At 42.4% G+C, this 25,136-nt stretch overlaps 1 protein-coding gene across 3 annotated transcripts in view; it reads left to right on the top strand.

Annotated features, from left to right (window-relative positions):
* Nucleotides 1–7,060: 7,060 nt before the first annotated feature.
* Nucleotides 7,061–25,136, top strand: part of RABGAP1L (RAB GTPase activating protein 1 like) — a 108,499-nt gene continuing 90,423 nt past the window's right edge. For all 3 annotated transcript variants that reach the window (XM_044439077.1, XM_044439078.1, XM_044439079.1), the window contains exons 1-11: nt 7,061–7,244; nt 8,383–8,593; nt 10,708–10,882; nt 12,143–12,303; nt 12,873–12,983; nt 16,455–16,521; nt 19,123–19,225; nt 20,328–20,494; nt 21,767–21,911; nt 23,375–23,468; nt 23,905–24,055. In XM_044439077.1, the coding sequence (XP_044295012.1) occupies nt 7,061–7,244; nt 8,383–8,593; nt 10,708–10,882; nt 12,143–12,303; nt 12,873–12,983; nt 16,455–16,521; nt 19,123–19,225; nt 20,328–20,494; nt 21,767–21,911; nt 23,375–23,468; nt 23,905–24,055 (1,569 nt within the window). The remainder of the gene's footprint in view (nt 7,245–8,382; nt 8,594–10,707; nt 10,883–12,142; nt 12,304–12,872; nt 12,984–16,454; nt 16,522–19,122; nt 19,226–20,327; nt 20,495–21,766; nt 21,912–23,374; nt 23,469–23,904; nt 24,056–25,136) is intronic.

The following is a 25,136-nucleotide window of genomic DNA, read 5'->3' as shown; positions in this document are numbered from 1 at the left end:
TGCCTGCCCCTCATTGTTTTATAATAGAGCACTCGCCATACATTTATTACACTGTGGGGAAATTTCTAATGGAAACCATGAGTTAAAACAAGGGTACTGATGTTAGTAGAGCTTTGCGCAGGTTAAAAACTAGTATTACACACCAATAGACATTGAAGAGATGAATTTCTGAGATATATTTATTTAATTTCTTGCACTTTGTATGTAGATTGCTCAAAAAGTGAGTGGTGACATTGAGATATGTTGACTAAACTTGAGGCAAATCATAGGCCCACAGTGGTTAGATTTTACTCTCATAATTTTGGCTTACCAGAAATCCAGCTAAGCTGAGTCAGTTATTTTACTTTCCCCCACATTCTCATATTTTGTGAAGTTTAGAATCAGTAGCTGTTTCAGTCAAATTTTCCTGAAGTCCCTGAGGTGAAGTCACTGCTTCCTTTACTATCTTACTAAGAGAAATAAGTTGAAACTGATCTGTGTTTTGTTTTCTTTCAACCTAGTTACTAAATATATAAAGTCTTTTGAATAAATAATTTAGGCAAAACTAAGTTTAGAGTTAAATAGTTATTATAGAAATCTTATTTAAGGGGACAGTTAAAAAAACCTTGCTCATTTAGGGTACAATCCAGTGAAGCCGCCTCATTTTGGAGGATTATGGGACTCCAATGTAGAGTGGGAGAAATGTGGGGGTGAATCATAGAGTCATAGAATAGTACAGTTGGAAGGGGCCAGAAGGCCATCGGATCCAACCTCCTACTCAGTGCAGGACTCCAAGTTAAACCATCGCTCTCATATGACTGTCTATTTGCATCTTGAATGCCTCTAGTGTGGGAGAGCCCACAACCTCCTTAGGTTATAGGTTCCATTGTTGCACTGCTCTAACAGTCAGGACATTATTCCTGAAGTTTAGCTACGATCTGCCTTGTAACTTGAGCCCATCCTGTGTCCTGGAGGTCTGGGATGATTGAGGAGATTGCCTGGCCTTCTCCTTTGTGTGACAACCTGTTAAGTACTTGAAGAGTGCTATATTATCTTCCCTTGTACTTTTCTTTTCGAGACTAAACATTCCCAGTTCTTTCAATCTCTCCTCATAGGACTTTGTTTCCAGGTCCCGAATCATCCCTGTTGCCCTCCTGTGAACTTTTTCAAGCTTTTCTGCATCTTTCTTAAAGTGTGGTGTCCAGAGCGGGACACAGTACTCAACATGAGGCCCTACCAGTGCTGAGTAATGCAGCATTTGCCGTTTTTGCAGCCACATCACATTGTTGACTCATACCAGCTTGTGATCTACAACAAGTCCAAGATCCTTCTCACTTGCAATATCATTGAGCCAAGTATCTTGTAACAATACATATGTTTTTTTCCTAGGTGCAAAACTTGGCACTTGTCCCTGTCTCATGTCATTCCATTGTTTTCAGCCCAGTACAAACCCAACAACCTATCAAGATCACTTTGAATCTAGTTTCTGACTTCTAGGGTATTAGCTGGCCCACCCAATTTTGTGTCATCTGCAAATCTGATAGTCATTCCATGCATTTTCTCATGGAAACTGTTAATAAAAATGTTGAAAGACTCTGGACACTAAACCCTGCAGTACCCCACTTCTTACCTCTTCTAGTTTGAGAAGGTGCCATTCATGAGCATTCTTTGAGTCTGATTCTGTAGCCAATTATGGATCCACCTGATAGTTGTTCCATCGAGCCCACTTTTAGCTTGTTTGCTAATCAGGATATCATGGGGCACTGAAAGCTTTACTGAAATTAATATATATGAGGTCCACAGTAAATGTCAGTTGTTTGAGAGCCTCGACACAAACAAGCAAAATTTATTAAACAGACATTGCTACAATTATCAGGCTAGTTACTGCTAGTAGAGGTGCTGTGACTCTGTCTTGGCTGTCAGGCATTGAACATCTGGCACACAGTGTAGAAACAGTACCAGTAGAACTATTCCAAGCTGCAAAGAATGAATCAGTTCAACCCTATCAAGGATATTCCAACATACGTGAAAGCAAAACAGGGATGCACACACTGGAGCTGTTTGATATACATTCCAATCACCGAGAAAGAAGATGCTAAGAAGTGCAGCAACTATAAATCATTGCGCTAATTTCCTGTGCATGCAAAGTGATGCTCAAAGTGTTGCAACAAAGAATTATCAGTAAGAAATACCTGATGTTCAAGCTGGATTCCAAAAAGGAAGAGCACATGAGATCATATCACAAATATGCGTTGGCTGTTGGAATGCACCGAAGAATTTCAGATCAGTTTATGTTTTATAGACTGCAACAAGATATTTGACTGTGGATCAAGCAAATCTGTGGATGATCCTGAAAGAAATGAGTGTGCCACAGGACTGGATTTTTCTTGGTGCAGACAAGAAACTACTGTTGGAACCAAATGCAAAAAACAATGGTTTGTTATAGGCAAGGCGTCAGACAAGGGTGTTATTTTATTTCCCTATCTGTTCCATCTATGCACAGAATATATCATAAGGAAAGTGGAGTAGGATCATAGAAAGTATGTGAAAAATGGTGGCATAATTTAAGATATATAGATGATAATATATTGTCAAAAAGCAGCAGTGAATTGAAACAACTGCTGAGGCTGAGCTGGACTGCAGCTGAACATGAAGAAAACAAAAATCATGACTACAGAATACTACAAATTTAATGCAGAAATTGACATTGTGAAAGAATTTGCCTACCTTGGCTCAGTCATCTATTCTAAGGGAGTCTGCAGCCAAGGAATTAGAAGAAGACTGAGACTTGAAAGTAGGGATATGTGAGAAGTCCTTTTTGGAAATGGGAACTCTTGGATTCCCTGGGCTTGCTTTCCAGCCCTCTTTCTTATGGCTGTGAATCTGACTTCCTGGAGGATGTGCCATGCTGCTTGTTAGGAATCAAGTCCTGCGTGGCTGATGCACAAGCAGTGTCCTCCTCCTGTACATGTGATTTGCAGCTGTTGTTTGCACTGAATGCGGCATTAAAGAAGGCTGGTTGTGCAGTTGGAGTTCCACAGTCATATCCGCACTTCCTTAACTTTCAGCTTACTTTTTAAGACAGGGCTGAGCAGGGGAGGATGCTACTGAACTGAAGGGGTGGCTTCTGCACAGCTTCAGTACAACTCTACTTGAAGAGGTAACAGTGAAGGAACTAGAAAAGATCATTAGGTATAAGGACGTTTCACTGGAGACCAGGGCCAAGATTAAGCACACTCTTTTATTCCTGAAGAATATCCACACTAAAGAAAAATGACAGAAAAAGAATGAAGGCATTAAAAACATGGTGTTGGAGGAGATTTTTATGACTGGACAAACGGAGAGATGAAAAAGTGGGCCGTCGAACTTGCCCTCGAAGCAAAAATGATGAAACTGCAGCTGTCGTACCATGAAATGGCAAGACTCACTCGAGGAGACAATCGCACTAGGAAAAGTCGATGGCTGAGCAAGACGGGGAAAACCAAAAATGAGCTAGATCCATTTTGTAAAGGAAGCCAGAGCCTGGAATTTACAGGAGCTGAGCAGGGCTGGTGAGGAGAGGACGTTTTGGAGGGCTCCCCTTCATAGGGTCACCACAGGCCTGAGTTGGCTTCACTAATAAGAACAGAAAATCCAAGGATAAGTCGGTACACCTGGAAATAAAACAGTGTTGGAGGAAATTACAATTTGGTGGCCATGCTGCATTTGGATTACCTGAGGCATGCATATTAGGCACTGCTTTATTTGGCATCTACTAGGCTGTCTGATAGTTCAGTCACATCTGCTCAGAAAGCTGCCTAGTTCATTTACAGGTGAGCTGGTACAGCAATGCAGCCTGTGCTTTAATTTGCCATCTGCAGGGAAGCAACAAGAAGAGAATGGGAATGAGCAATAAAACAAACAATAGCATGCTTAGAATAAAATAGGCTGGAAGAGAGACGGGAAAATGGTTGGTTTAGTCCTAGAAAGAGTGACAGAATAAAAGTTGCTTCATGTTTTTCTGAAGTACATGGATACAAGCATTTTAGGGCACCATCAGTTGGGCTATCCATAACCCTTTAAACTTGGAGGATACAGGCATCTAATGCGGGAGAGGGGACAGAAGGAATGTGTAGCCAAGGATTGCGTCAGCGCCCTTCTTGCCCACCAAAGCATTTTGGTCTAAGGGTTTTTACCCAGTTTATCAGAAGGAGAAGCTGAGCATGATTTCTCCCTTCCCCCTGGCCCTTGGAACATCCCCCCGTCAGCTGCAAGGGCAGACAGACAAAGGCCACTGGGAAGTTGTGACTTTGGAAATCATTTTCAAGGTTGGAGCCGGAACCTCAGCCTTTCCTAAGGCTGTCTAGACAAAGTTCAGGGCACACAGGATAGTGCTTTTATACTTCTAGTTCCAGTTCAGTCATTCAGGGAAATCCCTATTGCGTATTCATTTAGAACGAAGTAATGCTTAACAGTTATGTAGCTGAGTTTTACTCTGAGAGCCATGCGCATAATAAAATTGGTTGGGTTATCTTAAGCATTAATTTTGCAGTCATAGCTGCTTATGTGGCATGATAACAACATGGGATGGGATGGGCGGAACTTAGCAAGTGATTTTGGTTAGAGAAAAATAAGTACTACTTATAATTCTAGGAAACTAAAGACTGCTACATGATTGCACATCCTATAATTTTGAATGACACAGTGAAGACTCAAACATCAGTACAACACTTTATGTTGTTTTATAGCCACTTTAACTTGCCTCCTACTTACAGAGAGCTGCATGTTGCCTAGCTGACCTCTTTGAAGTCATAAAAAGTCTTTGTTGTAAAATGTTGGGTTTTTTTAGGGTGCTGATTCTAGTGTAGAATTAAATAATGTTGTATAAAAGAGTCAGTTTCTAAAAGCCTGTACCAATTGGGCAGCCATTTTTAAAAGATGTACCGCTTTCCAGCCTTGTTATTAGCCAGCCTTTCTATTATTTGTATAATTTTGTACACTTTTTATTTTATTTTTAATTGATTTGTAGTATGCTTACTGGTTTTCTGTAACATATTGAGCCTAGATCTACAGCATATTAGAGGAGATGGATTAATTTGATAACATGTTTAAATTATGTAAAATTTTCTTTTGGTTTTCGAAACTCTTTATTATTTATAATTTAAAAAAACGTTTCAGTTATTTTAGTAATAAAAAGTTTTAAATTGATTTATTTTAGCCTTTTCATTTAGCTTTTGTTCATGTGGCAGAAAGGATTATAATTCTGAAATAGAGATTGAAACTTCATTTGACAAAACTAGCCTTCCTTTAGAAACTGTTTTGGTACAAAAAATGAAGAATTTGTATTGGTTAAAAAGCACAGTGAGTATCATATTACAAAAGATGAGAACTTCCAGCTAATGGTAACATTTTCTTGGCTGTTATTCTTGCCCGTTTAAAATATTCTTTAATATCAGATGAGTGACATTCTCTCCTAAAATGTGCCTAAATTAAGTGCAAACTGATGCTAGTCATTAAATTTGAAAAAGGAATTGTAGCTATTTTCATTTAGTTGTACCTTAACAGTCTGTATGACATGGATGCTGGAAGGCCACCATCTTTGTAGGACAGGTATGCAAAACTGTTTTTGGGTTGGTATCATGAGCATATCTTTCCCCCTTTCCAGCCTTTCTGAACAGAAGACTTTTAAAGTCCAGACCTTTATTTTAGCCAGACTGGTTTTTGTGATTCAGGGTGTTTCATAATATGGATGTTCTGAAGTAGCATCAAACAAGGTGCCATTCCTTAAAGTTTGTGGGAACAATTCTTGCCCATGTGATTCCAAATTGAAGACCCCTTCCCCACTTACTTTCCCAAAAGGGTTGTGTTGTTTGTGGGCCAGAAGGTAAGAATGCCAGACATTACTTCACTGGTCTGCTCATCTGGCTTGACACCAGCTCATGAATTCACATTGATGAATTCAAAGCGTTCCTCCTCAGACCCTCTGTACTGCCTCTCCCCAAACCTGAAGCTTTTTGGATCTTAGCAACTCTCTGACAAACCTTGCTCATGAACCTTGACATTTCATGCCACATTCCAACCCATTTATTTCACTTTCCAAGTCTGAACTTTCTAATTGGGAATGCTGAATTTTCAGAGAAATGAGCCCCATCTCTACAGTGAAAAAGACAGCTTGCCCCCATAGCCCTGCAGGATGGATAACTTTCAGGTGTCCTTTCCTCTGCTATCCCTTCCCTTTTCTTCTCCTTCCCCAGGTAGGGCTGCTCTGCATCCCTGGTGCTGTCACTGCTTTCAGGCTAGAGAGAGCAGTGAGGATTGTGGGAGGAGAGCATCAAACTCACCTGTGCTTGGAACCGTTGCTCCTTTTCCCAGAGTAGGCATGCTGTCTTTGATCTTGACTCTGAGATGAGAGCAGGGGATGTGGGCTGGCTGGACTTGAGCACCAGGAGTGGAGTTCCTTGTTACACGTATGGTTTAGGCAGGAGATAACAGTGGTGCCTGTGGGGCAGTGGAGTTTATCTGCTCCAGGAAGAGCAGCAGCAGCTCTTCTCAGGACTGTTGCTCCCTGCTGCTCCCTTAGGTTGGAGGTAAGAGCGGGGGCTCCTCTGCTGGTACACGCTGGTAGGGGAATCCAGTTATATTCAGCCAGAGAGTACAGTGGGATTGTCTCCAGGAAATGGAACTTGCAGCCAGAGGCCCACTCCTGGTGATAATCAAGAGACTTGCAGGCTGGAATGGGGTCCCTTTGTTCTGAGTTAGGCCCATGAGCCGGAGGTTCAACACCCCTGATTTGAGACGCGTGTGGTGCCAAAAGGCTACTAAACTTGGTAGTTGCAGCTTGACTGCTTTCTAGCTATACGAGTTGGTATTTTGTGGGTCAAGATTAGGAATGATAGGAGAATATGAATATAAATATGTTCTCAACAGATCCATGATCAGTCAGATTAAAGGAAAATTGTATGTCCAGTTTGTATGGCAGTTGAGAAATATCCTTGCTTTGTGAAGAGAACTGTAATTAGTCTAATGTAAGTGTATGAAATTTTATTCCTTGAAGCAGAGTTAGCTTTTACTGAAAAATATCTCTCTGCATTCCTCTTCACAGATGTTTCCAAATGAAGATGAACAAATTGAGAAAGCCATGGAAGATACAGTAAGGAATTCTGATAAAGGTCAGAAACATAATGCTGCTGATTCTGTGGACTTGAGTGATGGGTGCAGACAGTCAGTTGGAGATGCTTCCGTCAGCCAGCCCTCCATGCATCTTCTGCTTGTCCCTCCCACCACAGGTACTGGCTTAAATACTTTGTAAATTCCCAATGAGAAGTGGAGAAAGGGGAAGGCAGTGGCGACTGGGAAGTCTGAGTTTTACTCTTCTTCAAGGGAAATGTGGGGACTTCCACTGTAAAGATAATTTGCTTATTTCTGCTTTACTGTTCTTTTTTGATGTCAGAAATTGTTGTCATTTCTATGCACGTAATGGATGTCACTGGTAGATGGGCAAGGCTGCCCTGAGTGCACTCGTCCCGAATTATTCCAATGTAGGCTTTCTGTGGGGTGACTTTTATTTATTTATACATTTGTGAGTCACCTTTTGGCCCAGTTACAGTTTTAAACAAAGTTTAAGTTTTACAGCAGTTGCCAGCAGCAAAATTAAGAGCAGGAGAGAATCTTAAAAACAGAGTGTGGAGCTAATACTTTCAAAACAGTGGCATACTTTTAACAGTCCATCTAAGGCTAGAAGAAGGGGCCAGCTAACATCCTCCAGGATGTTGCAGAGGCAGGCTACTGTCATGTAGAATTGTTTCCTGTTCTGTGTCTCCATCAACCCAACTTTCTCTTGGTTTAGGGCTTTATAGGTAAGTATCTGCATCCTGAATGCTGGGAAACAGATTGGCATTGTTACAAGACTGAGGTAATGTGTAGTAGTGTGCTGTTAAGGCAGATCCCAAGAGTTAAATACTATAAAAATCTAGTAAGCAAATGTTTTATCCTAGCCACTGAAAACAAATCTAAAGCAAAATACTGTTTTTAGACATTGTTCAGCTTTGGCCTTTGAGCTTCTAAAGGAAAGTTGAGTACGGTGGAGTAGCCTTGAAATGTACCCTTTCACACCTAAAAAGAGAGCATGGAGACTCACTTAAATGAATCTTGCTTATCGTCCTGATAACTTTGTTTAGCTCAAGTTACCTAAAACAAACAAGACGACTGAAAACTGCAAAATGTTTGCACAGTTTTAAGGCTGTTTAGGATAAAAACGGGCACCTTAAATTTGTGCTTCAAAAGTATTAGAAGCAATTGCAGGCATTCCGTTAAAAACAAGCTGTAACAATGACTATCTGCAGCCGTCAGAATTGCTTCAGAAGCAACTCTGCTGCAGGGAAAAGAGAGGATGCTGACTAGTGGTTGACTTTTATTTCATTTCAGAAGCCTTGTCGCAGGGACCCTGCTCCCCTACTGTACCCTCAGAAGAGGACAGTGTATTGTTCAACAAATTGACATACCTTGGATGTATGAAGGTTTCTGCTCCTCGTAGCGAAACAGAGGCGTTATGTGCTATGGCAGCTTTGAAAAACTCAAGTCATTTGCCTTTGCCTGTAACTCTGTATGTTCCAAATTCCCCAGACGGTTCCGTTAGGTGAGCTGTGTCGCTTTTAATTTAACAACACAAACTCAAATACACATTTAGGATAGGCACTTTTACTGCTTCCTGTTAATAATGGGCGTATGTCTATGGGGACTCACTGGATGCCTAAACAGGCTTAGGACGTGTGCATGCAGGTACACCAAGGCATGGGAATTTTGTCTGTGTATGTGAAAACCATCTGGTTGTCTCTGCTCTGCCTCCCCTCTTCTGCCTCCCCTCTTCGAGGGTAGCCTTCCTCAAGCTGTCTGGGGCTTTATGTTGGAAGAGAGGGCTGTGTGCAAATGTTGACCCTCGGCTAGCTGGCCGTGGAGTGACAAGGCAGCCAAGTGGGGAAGGGTACTGAGCTTGGAGGGCCTACCTCCCAGGAGCCTGGGGGGCTTTCCCTTTCTCTACATATGGGCTGCAGCAATTGCTTTAAGAAATGGCTCCAAGTGTCACACTGAATTTAAGGAACTGTGTGTTCAGAACCAGCCACGACCACATATTCCCTTGCTGGGCCAAGAACCGTAGAAGTAAAATGAATGTGCACTAATTGGAAACAATATAGTGTAGACAGAAATCTAATCTGCACTTGTACATAGATTTGATTTACCTTCATGATTTCTGATTAGGAAACCATTGTGTGAAATACTGGTTCTGCATAAGTTTCTATTTAAATTGACTGGGGTGGGAAAACATGCTGTAAGGAAGGGAAGGGAAAAGAAGAAATTTTCTTCCCCTTTGCTGTTCCTCCTCCTCTTTTCTTCCTTTCCTGTATGTATTTTTTGATGGAACAACACAAATGTATACCAAAAAGTAAGACCAGTATAAAAACTCTGAAACCTTTTAGTGGATTTGCATCTGTCCATGCCAATAATAACAGCTAATGTTTTGCTTATGGATTCACACAGGATTCCTAGTGAAATTAGGGAAGGGTTAGGGTTAGGGAAATTAGGGAAGGCTGACATAGCATTTTCAAAATCCTAGTAATTCTCACAGGGGACTTGAACCAATTAAATAGCATATTTTCAAGGCTTATTACTGACAGACGAAAACACAAAATATGCTCCTACCATTTTAGCTTTATCGGGTGTTCAAAATAAAACTCAGATGTTCCAGAGTGGGGATCCCCAGTCTGCTCGGTGATGCTGCCTCAGACGTGAGGTGGTGCCACTGAGTGGGTCCCCGGCTCCCATCTCTCCTGGTGGTGGGGCTGTTACGAGGATGGGTCAGGACCACGGAGCAGATTGCTGGCTCCTGCCTCCTCCCCAGGGGTCTGTTCTTAGGCAGGGCTGCTCCAGCCGCGAGACAGTACAGTGACTGAGCAGATCGGGCTCCCACTTCCTCCACCACCTGCCCACGAGTATGTGGAGGAGGGGGTGCCTGATCTGTTCCTCTTTGCTCTCCCGAGTGTGGCCCAGCCCCTGGATCCTGGCCATACTTGTGGCCAGGTCGGGAGGAGTCCTCTTCAGCTGGTGGCAAGCATGCCTGCTGCCCCTTGCCAGAGGAGCCAGTGCCCCATCACCAGTGTGTGCTGGACCCTGACCACCCAGCCAGGTGGCATGGGAGGTCAGGCTGCTAGGAGGGATGGTCGCTCCGTGCCGGAGGGAGGAGGAAGCTCCTGGTTGGAGACCCAAGCGCAGCTGGGGCACTTTAGTGCTCACCTGGCAGCCACGAGGGATTTCTCTCGCTAGCAGCTCACTGGTCACTGGGGCTCCCCCATGGGCCATCCTGTCATTTGGGTTCAGATGACACAAAAGTGCACCATGGGCAGCAGCAGCCCTAGAGCAGCCCAGAGGCCCCTCACTTTGGGTTGCTGGAGAAAGCAGATGGCCCTTGGCGAAGCAGTCCCCGTCCATGCGGCACCGAAACTCCACCTAGGTAGGTGGTTGTATTGCCCAAACCAGATCATTGTTTTGTGGGCAGCTTGGAGCATTTTCCAGGACATTTGGAATGTGTGAAGGGTTTTTTCCCCTAAGTTTATATCAAGAGTGGCAGGTAGGATTTATTTTGGGACTTAGCAAGTTTGCTTGAGACGCCAGTAGATGGACAGTCTAGAAAAGCCTTAAACAAACAAACAAACGAATATGTACACACATGTTCCGCGTGTTTCCCATCTTGTTTAGAATAAAAGACCAGTCCGGTTGCAAGGAAATCGCTTCTTTTCCAATCTACAAAGTGCTGTTCTGTGTCCGTGGGCAAAGTGGGACCTTGGAAAGTGACTGTTTTGCGTTTACAGAGAGTTCCTCTGGCACTGATGAGTTTCAGATCCATGTCTTCTCATGCGAAATTAAAGAAGCAGTGAGTAGAAAGTATCATTACATCACAACTTGAATTGCCATATTACTAATATTTTGAGTATTCTTCATCTTTCAAATGACATGCTATAAAAAGTTTTACGTAGGACTTGCATTTTGGCAATTGTTGAAACTGAGCTCAGAATGTCAGGTGACAGCAGCAAAAGGGCTCTCTTGACTGAAAAAACCATTGAGCTGGTGTCAGTAAACTGCACCGATGTCTGCAACCTGCAATTCACATGAAAGTGCTGCAGTTAGTGCTTAGGAAGGAAGGACATTGGTGGAGATGGGCCTGTTGGCTTACCCAGAACTGCGCAGTTCTTTTCCCCCTGGAAGATCTTGAATAATTCCTGAGTTAATCCAAGCTGAGTTTTGTAGTGAAGTGTTAAGCATTATTCAGTGAATCTAATGATCTAGATATCTTTACTGCCAAAATTGGGGGGGGGGGGGAGGCAGGGGCAGGGAGAATTGTAGCAAATGCAGACTTGTAGTACTCCTCAAATTGGTTTTATCAGTAAGATACTTCCTGCTCCATCAAACATTCTAATGATAAGTATAAGGTGTAATGTTTCTAGCCTTAGTAGATAAGTTTACCTTGGATGATCTGTTGTTACAGTTCAGCATCTTTATTTTCCTAAATCCTCAGTTCTGTAAGGTGAATCTGAGACTTTTTTGACATGGAATTCGCCAAGTACTTTCCATGTCCTTATGTCTTCAAGTGATGTATTTTTTTAAATGTTTGCATATATTCTGTGGCAAACAGAATATAGCCTCTTCCCTTCTACTAGATTCAGCAGACTCTCAGTTGTTTGTGGAGGTCAGGAAAGACTTTTCTTTAATAGAAGAACTTTTATCTTTTCTGTTAGAAAGAAAATTCTGCAAGGGAGAATTTATAGGAAACATATAAATTTAGGGAGTACATGGCTGCTGATACCCTTACATTTGGTTCTTCATAGCTCTGTATGACTTGAATTGGATTATATGTTTACTCAGAAGTAGGATGCACAGTTTCATTGGTGTTGATTTCTGAGAAAAGGTGCTTAAATTAGTAGTCTTAATGTAGGTTGCCATTTTAAAACACTGCTGCAAGTACGATTATTTTTAATTAGTGAAGACAGTTATGTCAAATGATAGTGTAAAATTTCTATTTTATTAGAGTTGCACATTTACTTTTTCTGTTACAAATTATTGTTTCTCTATGCTCCATTTTCTTCCCTCACAATTACCTTTTCCCCCTGCTTTACCTCCTTGCATCTAATTTCAGGTCAGTCGAATTCTGTATAGTTTCTCAACAGCATTCAAACGTGCCTCCAAACAAGCATCAGATCATGTGAAGGATACAATTGTTCCAACTCCGGACAGTGATATATTTACTTTCAGTGTTTCTTTGGAGGTCAAAGAAGATGATGGTAAAGGAAATTTCAGGTAGATGAAGATTATGAATATATTTTTATATCCTATCTTTTCCTAGAGATTGGGATGGAATAATGAAGAAAATGGGGAGGGGGACCCCCTCTGCAGTTAAATTTACTTAATATGTTAAATGGTTTGTCTGCCTTTACTCAGAGGAAGTCAACACAATATGCATCATGTTCTTAGCTAGGGTACAGGCACTGGTGGGAAGAAAAGGAACTTTATGGGATTTTGGTTGAGGTTATCAGCTTATGATGTGGAAAAAGACTCTGTGTCAGTGTGACCAGATCTTGTGGGATTCATCGGAGTCTGTCAGAAACAGGGCTGGGACAAAATCATCGATACACATTTCTCCTTTTTTTGGAAAGTGAATGAGCTTGAATTTACACGAGAGAGCTTTCAAATATTTTATTGTTGTAAGCCGCCCCGAGGCTTCGGCGAATGGGGCGGCATAAAAATGTTTTAATAAAATAAATAAATAAATAAATAAATAAATAAATAAATAAATAAATAAATATTTGCTGTAGCTCTGTTTATGGATGTAGTTTATCATGTGCTGATGGTATTTTATTCCTTTTTAGCCCAGTACCAAAGGACAGGGAGAAATTGTATTTCAAGCTGAAGCAGGGACTTGAGAAGAAGGTTGTGATCACTGTGCAACAGACTTCCAACAAAGAATTGGCCATTGAAAGGTAGTGGTAGACATCCGAAGTGGGTTGTCGTAGTACTTTTCATGTCATTCCATAGCACCAGCACAGCATATCCAAAACGTTCTGCCCTAGTCCTGTGTCACATACATTGGTTGGTTTCTTTGTTTAAAGCCCTTAATCTGGAGCCTCCAGCGTGCGCCCACGGCCACCAGTGCGCCTGCAAACCTCTCTTGATGGCCATCGGGCTCGGTGCCCCGCCACACTCTCCGTCTCTGCGAGGGACCCTCTCTCTGAATGTTCTTAATGGGCCTTGGAGACTTACTTGTTTTGTGCTCAACTGAAGTTAATCTAAAGCAAGAGTGGAGGCTTATGAGCACTTCCTCACACCCACAAAGGAGATGGGCTTCTTCTCAGAATGCCAAGCCATGCTTTTGCACCAAGCCTGTGCAGATGTTACCTGTATGAGTCATAAAAGGAGTCTTCGTGGTATTGCAATGAAAAAATAAGAACTCAGTTGCTTAAAAATAAAAGATGGCATTAACAGCACCAGACCGTCACACGTATTCCTTCCATTCTTGTATTTTTCTATAGTGCTTCCCACCAGGCAGATGCCCAGCACAACACTGTGGGGTGTGATGCGGTGTGTGCCGGGAAGGCTTCTTTAGGCATTTCTCAGATTTTAAATTATGTCCCCTCGCTCCCGGAGTTGCTGTTCACAGTTGAGGGTTGCTGGAGAAAGTGGGTACCTTGAAAAAAAGCACTGGGGAGGTACTTTGACCCCAGCAGCTACTTGTAAGGAAAGGAAATGGTTGTCTGCAATCGCAGCTTCTTGTATCACGTCACACTGACCTGTTTGGTCTAGTATAGACAAGGCCCTGAGGAAGTTCTGAACAGATTTTCTTCAGCTGTGTTTAAAAAGATACTCCCCTAGATGGCAATGTTCTCATAAGATATTAAACAGTGCTTCCTGTTATATAGAAATGTCAGCAAGTTCTTACTCATGCAGGTATGATTTGGATGAGGGTCTATAAACTGAAGATGACTTGTAATAAGACAGAGGCTCTGGGGGTGGGAACTGGGGTTTCACCTCTTCTCAACGTGGCCGCGCTCCCTCTGAAGGAGCAGGTGTACCGTTTGCAGGGATTTCTGGGACTGTCCCTGTCTCTGGAGGCCTGGAGGACCTCAGTGGTCTGGAGTGCCCCTTACAGCTTGGCCTGGTGTACTGGCTGCGGCCCATTCCAGGATCGGCACCACCTTGCCACAGTGATTCAAGCGCTGGTGACCTTATGTGGCTGGCTCGGAAGCTGCAGCTAGTACAGAACGGGGCAGCTAGGTTGCTCATGGGAGTACCTACTGTAACTCCTAGGCACTGGTTACACCTTCATTAAAGTAACTGCACTGGCTGCTGATCAACCAATGGGCCACATTCAGCTTCCTTGTTTACCTTCAAAGCCCTAAACCTGACCAGGATACACAGCCAGCTGGTTCCCCCTGTGCCACTCGACTCCAGGATCCTCCAAGGAGGTGTTGTTGGTCATCTCAGCCAACAGTGTGCCGTCAGGTCGTGGTGCCTCAGTGGCCCTTCTCAGTGGTGGTGCCCAACCCCCGGACGTGCTCTTGTGTGTTTTGAGGGGCAGGAACCCGAGTGAGCTTCAGGTGCCTCTTTGAAATACATTTACTTATTCAGGCTTTCCTTCAGCTGTAACTCACTGTGGCACAACTCAGTATAATTATTGCTATTATTACTATTATTACTGCTACTGCTGCTACTACTATTATTATTTCCTTTTCTGCACCACCCATATGTGGGTGGTTTACATAAGTGCATAAAACAAAACAATAAAATACAGTACATATATCATAAAAACAAAACAGTTAAAATGTAAAATAGCTTTAAAACGTACTGTAAAACAGACCCTGCAACGAAAAGGATCCCCTGCATAATTCTGTCAGGTACCTGGGAGACACAGTGATCTTTAAAGGCCTTGGCATACAGTGCTGCAGATTAAAACCAGCACCTTGACTTGCTGGTTCAGACGCGTGCCGGCAGTCCTGCAAACTGGCCATAACTAGTCTTGCATGGTCTTACAGTCTTCTGAGTACCAGTTATTAATCTGGCACTGCATCCTGCACAAGCTGCAGCTTCCAAACAGCTGCACAAGCTGCAGCTTCAAGGGCAGACCCACGCAGAGTGCATTGCCGTAGTCTAGTCTTAGAGGTTTTGATGACTGAAGCTGGGCTATCCCTGTTCAGACAGGGGCATAGCTGGGCCAGCAAGTAAAGGTGGTAGAGGGCACTCTGAGCTCCTGAGGCAGCCCGAGCCTCAACTGACAACGGTGGTTCAAGGAGCACCCCGAAGCCATGAGTCTGCTCCTTCGGGCAAAGTACAAGCACATCTAAAACAGGCTGAGCACCCTCCGTCCAACCAGGAGAGCCATGTGGCATCTCAGTCTTGTCTGGATCGAGCTTCGGTCTGTTGGCCCTCATCCAGTCCATTGCTGCTGCCAGGCACCCGTTCAGCACAGCCACTGCCTCACCTGCTCTTGTGGTAATGTTGTTAAGGTATTTATATAAACTGCTTGGAGAAGATGGTACATGAACTGATATAAAAGTAGTTTAAACACACACACACACACACACACACACACACACACACACTAAATGCTCGTTGGTTTATACATTAGAAATGCAATTGTTTCTACATGTTTTATCTTAATTTCTTAAGCAGATATGAACATTTAGATGAGAAATGTAAGAACATCATTGCAAAGCTGTAATACTGACACGGTTGGAACATAATAGTAAGCTAGACTTGTGTGTGCTGCTTAATTGTACCTGCTTGCCACAGGAATGGCTCAACAAACCACGAATGTCCCACCCCTGTTTGTTGTTCAGTGCAACCTAGGAACTGGCCAGTCTCTCCCACCAGCCAGCAGCGGAAGAGCGCAGGCGGGGAAGCCGGTAGCCCTGCCCACCTGCACTGGTTCTCGCTTAGGAAGGAGATGCTTTGGGGATGAGAAAAAGATGCAGTGCTCAGATGTAGTTCTCTACCCTCACTCTTCTCTGCCCTGGAGCACAGTCAGGGATTCCTTAACAACCTTTATTGAGTTGTTAATCCACTGTGGGAGGTTTTTACTGGCCCTGCCTTTGACCAAAAGAAAAGGTTACCCCTTGCTGCCTGTTCTGCCTAGAATGGAACTTCCCAATTTCAGTTGCAATTGCAACAATTACACCCACTTTTAAGGAGGATTGATGAATTCATGGAGAAAGCCATTTGTCCTGTTCCCCTGCCTCCCAGTTAAAAGCCTTGAAGGAGAAAGAGCAAGCAAATAGGTGGAAATGGCACCTTTCCATACACCTTAACCACATCCTTTGGCTGAAGCATATGATGATATGACTAGCATCAGGCTCCCGTTCTGTTTCAATAGAAAATTGCGGTTGAGAAGATGTTTCTACGTTGCACCATTTAATAAGTGATCTTTTCTTGTGCTTACTTCCAAACGTCATTTATAGGTGCTTTGGGATGCTGCTCAGCCCAGGTCGAAATGTCAAAAACAGTGACATGCACTTACTGGATATGGTAATAATTGTCTTGTGTAACTAGTAGACTGTAGGGCGCCATTCTTTTTTCCCCTAAGGGCTGTGTCAAGGTATAGATGATTCTGTCTTGCACAATCCATGGCATCAGAAATAGAAATGCTTGTTTCTCTGTGAGAACATGTATTTGGACATGAGAGCTGAAACAGAATGGGATTTGAAATTCTCATGTTTTTTAAGGTAGTGTTTCAGGATATAGCTTAGATATGTGGAAAATCCTCGATTACTTTTCTACAGTCAAGCTTTACTAACTGAAAATGAGTCCCTCTTAACATGCAGCTTCAAAATCAAAAATTATAGCCCAGGGGTCTTCCTGGTATAGATAACTCAGCTATTAGTATTGTGGAATGAATTTGTTCTAATATTCCCTTGCAGCACTTGCCCTGGGAATATCAGAGGAGTTTTTAAGGCAGTTCAGGTTTCTTGAAACACATTTCCACCATATCAGCTGTTTTATAACTTTGGGATAAATATAGGAGACCGTTGTCTAATGCTTTTTCCTGAAATCTTTTTTATATAATGTTTATATATAACAATACATTCCAGCTAGTTGGTAACACATCAGAATAGTTAAGGTATAAAATACAACATTTGGTGATGTGATTAAGGACAGACAATAACTTTGACTGATCTAATGAGTAATAAGAAAATCTTTGGTTTCAGGATCTTCAGTTACAGATTTTTTTTTTGTCCAAACATGTAGGAGATTAAAAGGAAACAAAGAAATAACCATACAGTATTTGAAAAGATGATTGGCCAAGAGCACAAAGCTAAAAATAGTTATGTCATATTTCTCACATATTGATTGCAACAGATGATGATAAAGGAAATTGTTTTAAGTTAAAATGGGAAAGGTTGTTTGGCACAGGCATTTTGGTGGATCTGTGAATATACATCTTTTATCACAGTCCTAAAATACTCCATTGTGCTAATTTAAAAGAAAATTTCTACCATGTACTGTATTGTTGGCATATGTCACTACAAAACCGGCAAAGTTACATTGCCACAACAGTACTTCTTGTTGGAAATGTAGAGAAACCAATGTACGCTTCCTTCACATACGGTACACTTGCACAGAATTAAAGACATTACTGGAACATAGTTACAGCCCAGTTGAGCAGAATGATTGGATATGTACCTCTTGTTAGGTACGCTAGTGGTGCTGAAAGGAACAAGCATGTGGAATTGGTAGGAAGTCTTTTAAGAGCTGTAAAATGGGTCATACCTGCTAAATGGAGATTAGCTTGCTCTCCTTCTTTGAAGAAATGGATTAATAAAGCATGGTTAAATTTAGAGAATTCTCCCAAATGCATTAAGACAGGAAACAAAAACACAGTTTTAACAGCTTTGGATTCTATTTATTTCTAACAAATGACAATTCAATGTAGATACTAATAATTATCTAACTTTTTGATTATTCATATAAATTTTTAATTAGGGCACCTTTTGATATGTAGTCATTGCAAAAGGCAGGAAAACTAGGAATGCAGCTGGGTGGATTTGCAGTCCAACAGATCCTCATCACCTTGGCTGCGTACTCCCTCCCTCCTTGTGAGAAAGCTGCAGGGGTTGTGGGGGTGAGAAATCCTTGTTCGCAGCTTCCCTCCTAAGGTTGCCTACCCTTGCGGGGGAGCACCACACTGTTCCATGGGCCATGGGACACTTTTTGGGTGCCGTAGAATACTTTCAAATGGCCTAGGGGCAAAGTTGAAGAGAACAATTATTTTAAATGTAATTATTAAACAATACACAACAGCTTCGCCTACCTGATTTATGAGCATTCCATTCCAGCAGTCATAACATTATAGAAAGCTATGACATTGTATGGGGAGGGGGTGTTCCTTGACACTTTTTCAAAATATTCAAAACCTTTCCATATCTTTAATTTTGTGAAGCGGTTTAGACTCATTGTTACGATATGTAAAGTCACACACTGTGGAAGGGCTGTACGTTTTCCGCAGGGTTAGGCTGCACATCTCTTTGGTTCTAGCAGTAACTTCTAGAATCTGTCAGTTGTATCCATCGCTCAGTCCCAGATAACATTTCAGCACTACTTCGTGCAGGAGCTGCGTGCTAAAATAGTGGCCTCTGGCTACCAGCTGGGAAGTCCTATGCATATGGATTTTTGGAAATCACTTGGGTGATAATTTCATGCATTGCAGATGAAACAAGCAAGATTCACTGGAATGGGTGGGGGTACTCAACTGTCAAGGAGCACCATTGCTTCTTTATGTTAAAAAAAGACCCTTTAACCTTGGGGTATTTTCTCTGAGATAGATCCCATCACGAATGATGCCATTATTTTCATAGCATCACATGCACGCTTCCGTATACCTGCACTTTCCACCTGGAATATGCAAGTGACAGGTGTAAGTACATTATTTTGGCTCTACCCAGTAGTTTCCTTCTATAGCTGGAAAGAATCGCTATTAAAACGAATCAGACTATGGGAGCAGCTTACAGTAGAGAATCTCTGTGTTTTTGCTTCAGTCGTGAATTTTAAAAATGGCATCTTTTCCATGGATGCCCAGAAATACAACTGGAAATTGCGAGGTAATCCTGAAGAAAATGTTTGTGTTTCTAGGAGTCCATGGGGAAAAGCTCTGATGGAAAAGCTTACGTTATTACTGGAATTTGGAATCCTAACACACCTATTTTTTTTGTTCTAAATGAAGAAACTCCTAAGGGTAATTATTTTACTTATTTAATTTAGTATATTTTTATTCCACTTTTCAGACAATTGCTGTCCCCCAGAACAGCTCACATCAATACAAAGGGAGACAGGCCCTGCTAGACTACTTTAAAGACATTATACATTTAAGTCTTCTGCTCTAGGCAGGATTCTTCATGCACTAAATTGGACCAAAACATACAGAATTATTTATGAAGTACTTCAACACTAGATGTTGAAGTGTAAGTAAGATTAGAAAGGAACAAGCCACACTCACAGGCTTCCTATAAGAAAAAAAAGGGTAGAGATGCAAAGGGAAGGAGAAGAAATGACAGAGATCAGAGGGTAGGAACTATGCTTTTTAAATACTAGCAAAACAGTAGAGTGGTGTGTGGCAAGTTAAATCTTCTGTATTTGCACTAACCCCCACTGTAAAATTAGGAAATTCAATAATCTGATGCCTCCAAGATAATTCTGGATTAAAATCATGGGATTTTGACCCTACGATGAGCCTAGCAAAGAAGTCGGCTTCTCATGGGTGCTTTGCTCCCTCCTTGCCCCCCCCTTTTCCTTTGTTCCTCTGAGCGGTATCCCAGGGGACACTGTGAGGAAGAGTGACCCTCCTCTCTCAGTCCCTGTTGTGCAACGAGCTCCGCTTCCAGCCTTGGGGCATGTGCGGGGGCTCTCCGGTGCCTTCCAACAACCCCCTCCGTGTTGCCCCAGGTGCACCTGGAAGCGGCACTGGCTGCCCTTGTTTGCACTCTGGGGACAAAGAATTAAACAAAACCTTTTTGTAATGTAAACAGGGCTTGTGGATTGTTGTGCTGTCCAAGCCAAGTCAGTACACTCTTTGCCTACATACTGGCAACACACTTAGAGTTGGCTTTCGCATAAGAGCATATACCCCATGTAGATATTGGAGAGTTCCAGAGGAAAGGGGGCAACAGGTGAGAAGGCAGACTGTTAGGACGTTGTCGAAACAAAAGAATGCAGTTAGAGTGAAGACAAGCTGATAAACACATTCAAGAATCTCATCATGCAAACATTGTTTGCTTGCGTTTATGTTGTTGTATTCAAGCATAAGTAATTGCATCTGATATTGTGGCTTTGTGCTACAGATAAGTGTGTATACATGACTGTGGCAGTAGATATGGTGGTCACAGAAGTGGTGGAGCCAGTCCGCTTTCTGCTGGAGACCCTTGTACGTGTGTACCCTGCTAATGAGCGCTTCTGGTACTTCAGCAGAAAATCTTACACAGAAACGTTCTACATGAAACTGAAACAGGTAATGTGTTGTTTTTATAAGAGGGAGGACATCTTAATGGGAGAATTTGGAATAACTCTTCACTGTCCAGTCATTTGCGTCCGTGTGTTCCCAAAGTGCATAAATGTGTAAATTAGGCATCAGCAGCTGGAATCCCTGGGCCAAGTGGTATCTGGCCCTCAGTTGCCTGTCTGGACGTGAAAAGATTATGGACTCAGGGAGGGACTGATGTCCCTGGTTGTATGACTTGCTGTCGTGTGGGAGGGGTGAGATCTTAACCTGCTACCTGCGCAGAATCCTCAGGGTGAGTCTTCAGGAAAACGAGTGGCTGCCCAGGAGCATAAATTATCAAAGCAGCTTAGTTGCTACCACCCAGCAGAAGCATACAAAATGCTATGTCAGTCCATAATTTTTGGGCCTTTTTCATCCATGAATAGGCAGTAGATGAGGAGGGTTGACTTGGTGTGTGGGTGAGCTTATGGTGTAGCACCAGCATAGCCTGGAGAGGTGAGGAGGGGATTGCTGCCATCTGTGAGGAATCCTCCCCTCCCCAGAGAACCGGCCTACTCACCTGCCAGGTTGGGGTGTCTGCACTTGCTGGGCCAGAGAGAGAGATAAGGGATCCTGTTGTACCGTCCATTCAGCTGAGATGGTTTTCAGTATCATCTTGGAAACATTAAGAAGAATTATCTTTGGGGACTTCCACATTCATGTTAAAAATGCCCTAGAGATCCAGCTCAGGGTTTTATGGCTGTCATGATAGCCATGGAGTTTTTGTCTTTTCAGACTCAAGGTATGAGTCTCTCTTTAATTCGGAGACCATTTTTGCCATCCATCTGATAATCCCCGTGTCACAAGAATATAATTTTTAAATGCATGGGTATCTGCAATTCTCACAGAGTTTGAAAGAACAAAAGAGCATGTTCAGGCATCTACATAGGCTGGATTGTGCTGATTTATTCTGCCAGCTTTAAAAACTTCCAATGTTTTCCACACCACATACTGTGTTCAGTTCTTATATTCTTACCATATAAAGCTTTAAACTAGGCATCACACTGGCTTAGTGGAGTCAAAATAACAGAACTATATTTTTCTTGCAACTATCTCAGTGTTAAAAATAATCTAGTTTTTTTAAAAATAGAATTGATTTATTATGTTAGTTTTATTTTATACAGAACAACAAAACAATATAACAAGTACCAGTAGAAAGATTATGGTAAGCAAAAGTTACAACTAATACAGAGCACAGAAAGAACTGTTCAGGTTGAAATTTGTTTTCTGTCCCATACTTAGTGTGAAGGGAAAGGCCACACAAATGCTGGAGATGCAATTTATGAAGTCTTGAGCTTGCATCGAGATTCAGAGAAAGAGGAAGGACCCGCCAGTCCATCCAGTAGCGTAGACCAAATCTCACCACAAGATGATGATGTTGATGAAGGTAAGAGTAAAATAGTTTCTACCATTCCTGTCTGTGCTATAATACATCACAGTAAATGCTGCTCTTCATAAATATACTTGCTGGGGGTGTGCTTTAAATAGGAGAAGTATAATTTACCATCAGTAAACACTAATTAGTTAAGCAGTAATAATAAATGCAAGCAAACACACACACATGACCCAAGGAAAGCACCAAGGAGGAGAAGGAGACGACAACGAAATCAAAAGAAACTCTCCTACACATCAAAACTCAAGCGTGCTGTGATAGCACGGGGAAAGCACCATCTCTGGGTCTGGTGTTTTTAGAGCAGGAGTTTGCAACCCTCGCCTCTGGCTAAATTGCTCTGATATTACCAGCTTGACCCGTGGAATTGAAACCTTCCAACAGGGATGCACAACTCCCCTCACACCAATTCTTACTTTTGCATTTTTATTAATTCAAGAGGAATGAAATGCTTCGTTAACTGTGCAAAGCGTTTTAAAGTCAGTTTATCTCTCTCAGTGCATTTTGGTTAACTCGACTTTTTCCTTTGCCCCATGTTATGTTGGCCTCTCTTTGCATTACTGTGGGACAGTGTCTTTATTTCCGGTCCTGTTGAGTCATTCCCCCTACCCCCTGCACGCCCTCCACATAGCAATCACTAAATTCAGATGGTGCTCTAAACCTTGCAGGAATGGCAACAGCGCATAGGACTTCCCTGCCCCATCCTTTGTCTCTGCAGCTTCATTCGCACTCCTTGGACTCATCAAGCTGCAGCTTGCTCTTGTCCAAACTAGGAAGGCACAGTTTGCAGTCTTGTTTTGTGGCCCTGGTGTGAAGGGCTTGCTCAACCCATGGATCTAATTCAGACGATAATTTCAAGTATGATTTACCTCGTGGGTGTGGAACCTTTTTTTCTGCTGCGCACTCTTGACATGCATGTGGCCAGAGTCCACAGAGCACTTGAAGGAACAAATGTGGCCCCAAGCGAGGAAAGACCAGAACCTTCCCATTGATACTTTGCTGGTAAGAGGTGATTCTTGCTGAGTCAGAACCACTGACTTGCATTGTCCTGCAGTGGTGTGGACTTCTCCTTTGGATCTAGTGTTTTTGTTCCTCTCCTGCTTTTTGATTTGGAATTTTCCATTGTGTACTGTGTAGTTTCTATTTAGTGTGCTGCAGCTTACCATTTATTTGATTTCATTGTGGAATGATTTGGTTTCAACTTTGGGATGAAATCTGATATAAATTTTTTAAATGTGCAAGAAGAGGCCCAGATAACTGAATTCAGTGTACCAAAATGATTTTTTTGGAAAGTTGTATATGCACATTTAGCCAGTCACCTGGTTAAATCTCTAGATTTCTTGGCATTTAGAAAGCAATTGGTCTTCCATCTTGTGCTTACATGTAAGAAGTGTCAAATGGGGTTCAGACTGATAAATTTACTTTTACGTTGATGTTTCTTTTCCACCCACCCTTTGCAGAGAGTGATAATGAACTTTCAAGTGGCACTGGTGACGTATCAAAGGACTGTCCGGAGAAGATCTTGTATTCCTGGGGGGAGCTGCTAGGCCGCTGGTAAGAATTAGTAAAAGAGATATCATCTGCCCTTTGGGAGACAGCTCACACTGAGAAAGGAGGGAAGAGATGACTATTCTGGGCAACAGGAGGATATGAACTGTTGTTTGAGGCTGTCCTTGTGTGGCAGCATCATTGATGAGAAACATCCCTTGCCCACTTGAGTGCAAGGAGAGCCAGGAGCTGGTGCAGGAGAGCATCATGCACCAAGGAGGGTCCCACCTGTTTCGGTGACCTGCTGGGGGAGAAAGCTTTGTTTCAGTGACGTAGAGGCACAGGTGTGAACTCTTTCACAAGTAGGTGGATGAATTATTTGTGCAAATTCAGTTTTCCTATTTCACAGTAGAATATTTCGGAAGTGCTTTCCCCACAGAGGCAGTGTGTGTAGTTGCTTAACCTTGCGCTGCTCTGGTAACAGCTCTCCATATTTTGCTAGGCACAGTAATCTTGGTGTGAGACCCAAAGGCCTGTCTTCACTGGTGAAGAGTGGTATTCCAGAGGCATTAAGAGCTGAGGTGTGGCAATTACTAGCAGGATGCCATGATAACCAGGCGATGCTGGATAAATACAGAATCCTCATCACAAAGGTCAGTCCCTCTTAATTTTCTTTAATCAAATATAATTATATTTTAAAGTAGCAGTGTGCTTTTGGAATAACAAGGGTTTTATTTCTTAAAACCCAACTGAAATTGTGGCTGGGGTGTTTTGCTTTCTACTGGGGCTGCACGCTGATCTGTCTCAGTTAGAATTGGAATCGGTGACCTGGATGTTTGATGTGGCAGGCCAAGTGGTGCTCTCTGTGATTGCTAAAACCTCTGCAGCTTGACCCTGAAGTACTGTCGTTTCTATAGGATTTATTCTTTATCACTTGATTAGCACAGTCTGTTGTAACAGTTTGTATTATTGGTCTGTGTTTTAGTGCAGTAGTTCCATAATTGGTTAGGGGCTGGTATCTGCCCAGAATTCCAGCTGGTCATATGGGACTTACTTCCAAGAGCTTTAGGGTATAACATGGGTTGGCCTTGGAACAAGCAAGCTGCCATGGCTTGTCACCAGAGAGGTTTAGGATGATGTGTGAACCAGAGCATTTCTTTTTTTGTACCAGAAACCTCTCATGGTTATACCTGAACGTTGATCTTTTGACTTGACTTTACTCCCTTGTCAGAAACTACTCCTCAGTCATCAGTGGTTACTTCAGGGCAACATGGCCTGGGGAAGGCTGCTTTAGGGTATTCTAAACCTAAATTCTGTTTGAAGCAAGGATGTTTCTCAATGATCAGCATCCCATGGCCTCTGCAAGGATGTGTTTTCCTTCTCTCATCCCTGCATTGTAAACTCTTATATTTTTCCTTCCTCATTTCCAGCATGTTACTTTCTAAACTTGATGGGGGCAAGATTTAGGATCCCTGTTTACTTGCTCGAGTTTTAACACCTTACCACCTGCTTCATTAACCAGCTATGCAGAAGAAGTTTGTGCTGCAGAATATCAAGGTCCATGTGGAAATGTGGAAGTGGAAAATTTAACTTGTATTTTTTAACATAATTTCTTCAGTGCTTTACTCTCAGCACTTTTATCTCTCAGCTACTTTATTGTTAACTACCTTATCCAGGATGCTCGCTTGGCTTTTTTGTCAGCAGATAAGCAGGTGCTACATTATAAAGTAACTA

This window comes from Varanus komodoensis, unplaced genomic scaffold (assembly GCF_004798865.1).
Source record: "Varanus komodoensis strain SLA01 unplaced genomic scaffold, ASM479886v1 scaffold34_1, whole genome shotgun sequence".
NCBI lineage: Eukaryota > Metazoa > Chordata > Lepidosauria > Squamata > Varanidae > Varanus > Varanus komodoensis.
Note: the sequence above shows the minus strand (reverse complement) of the source record. Positions and strands in the feature narration are given on the sequence as shown.